This window comes from Morone saxatilis, unplaced genomic scaffold (assembly GCF_004916995.1).
Source record: "Morone saxatilis isolate NCDOM2014 unplaced genomic scaffold, NCSU_SB_2.0 Contig18, whole genome shotgun sequence".
Taxonomy (NCBI): Eukaryota; Metazoa; Chordata; class Actinopteri; family Moronidae; genus Morone; species Morone saxatilis.
The window spans coordinates 7,519,975-7,523,006 of record NW_023339740.1 but is presented as its reverse complement, the minus strand read 5'-3'; the positions used below and the strand labels follow the sequence as shown (position 1 = coordinate 7,523,006).

At 43.8% G+C, this 3,032-nt stretch overlaps 1 protein-coding gene across 2 annotated transcripts in view; it reads left to right on the top strand.

Annotated features, from left to right (window-relative positions):
• fgd5a (FYVE, RhoGEF and PH domain containing 5a) overlaps positions 1 to 3,032 on the top strand; it is a 29,962-nt gene that overhangs the window by 13,975 nt on the left and 12,955 nt on the right. For both annotated transcript variants that reach the window (XM_035661553.1, XM_035661552.1), the window contains exons 6-7: positions 1,320 to 1,471; positions 2,038 to 2,194. In XM_035661553.1, the coding sequence (XP_035517446.1) occupies positions 1,320 to 1,471; positions 2,038 to 2,194 (309 nt within the window). The remainder of the gene's footprint in view (positions 1 to 1,319; positions 1,472 to 2,037; positions 2,195 to 3,032) is intronic.

Sequence of the window (3,032 nt, the reverse complement as noted above, 5' to 3'; positions counted from 1 at the left end):
GGGGGGGGGGGGGGGGGAGCAGCGTTAAGTGAGAGGCACACATGAGCTATTGTTCCATGGTTTGATAAGTAATAACAAGAATACAAAGAATTTCCAGACCCTGTCTCCACATAGGAAGGGAGGCCCTGCTCTTCTTCTAAAAGACTTTCCCTATAACAGCTTCAACATATGAAGCTCAGAGTTATTACTTTTTCTCGCTGGTGGTAACCTGTGAACTCTGAACAGATTCTCCGTGCTGAGTTATGACCGAGCATGACTGGCTGCTCAACCAACTGCTTAATGTTGCTTCTTGACCTGCCTTACGTGAGGAAAATAGGGATAAGGTGGGCCAGTGAAATGGAGAGTAAAGCTCCTTACATTCATGGATCTGAGTGTGCGTGTGTTTGTGTGTAACCTGGGAGACCGAGTCAACCAGAGCCGTTAAAGTAGCTGTTCTTCTCCCCGGCAGGCGTGATGAATGTTAACTCATATGCGATCGATTGTGCATGATGAACGGCATGTTCTGAAGCACCCAGTGTCACTACATTATCTTGCGGCCGACTGGGACAACTCTGTTTGTTTTATGTCTGTGCTTTACTTAGAACTGGAATAGATGGGCTCCGGACACTTATCCCTTACAGACACACAGAGGCTTTATATATGATGTTTGCCAGACAGCTTTGCCCACTGAGGAGAGTGAGATTTTTTTAAGCATGTTGACACCTCCTAACGATTCCCCTACTTTCATCTAGTTTTTTGTCTTCATTTGCTGAGTAGATGAATCACCTCTCCCCTGCTTTTTCACTCCCATATGCCATAACTCCTTATATTAGTCCTCTTAGTCACTGACACCGCAGCTATTAATGCCTGTTGCTTATGTTTTATGTGTGCTGAATGTACTTCAATGGACCCGAATTCATTGTATATCAGTGAGTTTTTAGGTTCTTGTCTACAGAGAAATGAAAAGTGGGGAGTATGTACAAAACAGCTTTGTGTCATTGAGCACCAAGGTCATTATGCAACAACACCTGGTGTGTAACTCTTGTGCTAGCAGCGCCGCCTTTCCTGAATGCCTGGACAGAACCCAAAGTGGCGGGAAGGCACTGAGGTGATTTGAAGGGAGGGTGGCAGGAAGGATGTTTAGGAGCATCTGACCTTCCTTCCTTCCATTTTTCTCCCCTTCTTCATTCCTCATTCCTCAGTGCCTTTTCATTTCTCCTGCTCTCCCTCCCTTCCTCCTTTCACCCTAACTACCATTTCCTCCATTCCTCTCCCTTTTACGCTGTTTTTTGCCCCACACTTTTGTCTTCTCCTCACAAATCCTGTTTTCCTCTCTGCAGGAGTTTAGGTCAGCAGTGATAGAGGCGGAGGGTGAGGGAGGTGAGCCTGTGTTGGAGGAGCAGAGGTTAGGGGAGATATTGGGCATGCTCCCCCAGGTCTACACCCTCCACAGCAGCATCCTTACCGAGCTGGAGGACCGCATCAGTCTGTGGTAAGTAACACCATGGATATTACCGTTGCTTATGCTCTGGTCCATTATTGTAGACTACAGTTTTCATATAGTGTATTTCACAAATGTAACACAATACACACAGAGTTGAAACAGACTAATGCAGAATGGATGAAAAGTAAACAGTAGAGAGTGTGGTCATCATTCATTTTAGTCTGAGGTCACAATAATTACTCTACACTATCCCAACCCTGCTTAAAAATGCATATAATAATTCCAGAGGTCATTCTTTAACCATTGAGTGTTTTTTTGTGAGGTTTTAACATTATTCAACTTTTCTGTCCTTTAAAAAATCCATCCTAACCTGGTGGTGTACTTTTTTCATTCTTAAACTAAAATATGTAATTTCTGGGAATCATTGTCTTTACCAACGTCATTGAAGTCAGCGTCTTAAAATTCAGTGTTTTTCCAACACTGTTCTGCAGACAAAGGACGTCCCGGAGGGCCTGCCAGCTGAGCTGCTGCTAACATTAGCTGAGCTTGTTTCTCTAATAACTTAAGATCCAGATGTGCCATGCACGTAATCTCTGATTTTCCTTTCTGTGCAGGGAGGAGAGCCAAAGGGTAGTAGATGTGATCCTGTCACGTCGGGAGGACTTTGGGGTATTTGACACCTATATCTCAGAGTATGATCGCAGCATGTCCTTGCTGGAGGAGAGCTGCAGGAACAACTTGGCCTTCGCCAGCATCGTCAAGAAATTTGAGGTAAACTACTGAACAGACAGACTAGAACCTGAGCAGATAAAGGCTCTTAAGTATGTCTCTTCTTCTCCTTTTATTCCCACTTTTTTCCCATGTCTTTATTGTTTAACTGAAAATACTGCATGTGGGTTCGGAGCACTGCTTAATAGCAAAAGATCCTCTTCAAAGCAGAAATGGTAGAAATATTTTGACAGTCACAGATTCAAGTTCAGTTTCCATGTTTGTGGAGTGAAAGCGAAGCCTTGTGGGTGTTTCCAGGGAGCAGAGATCGAACCTGGTATTTCCCCTGGCGCCCACTCAGCGGCTCTCAACTTAGATTTTGTCACCCAGCTTCCACAGGGAAATAATGGCCTTTCTAAACCCTCTCTATCCCGCCCTTCTCCATGGGACTGACCTTTCCACTGTCATGCTCGCATATTTTATATCCAGCACTCAACACCAAATACTCATTCTTTGTCCAGCGTGGATCTCCTCATCGTTGATCCTCCCTGGAGAGCAGGGAAGTGGGATTTGGGTGACGGGATCAAAATTCAGCAAAAGCACAGATTGTGTGCCTGGGCCACTTAATCAACATATTATGTTGAATAGGAGTGGGTATAGTCCCTGCTGGTAATAATACCACTGACAATTTTTAACTGAAAGACAGTATATTAAGTGAACCTATAGATAAGACCACAGATTTCTCATTTCGGTGTAGATGTGTCCTGGTCTATAAAATTGATTCACAATTTACAGTGTGCGGCGGCACACAGGTCATCCTGAATAAATTAATAGACTAAATGAAATGTATTACCCCTTATTTAGTCCTTGTTTGGTAATTAGAAAGAGTTTATGTACAATT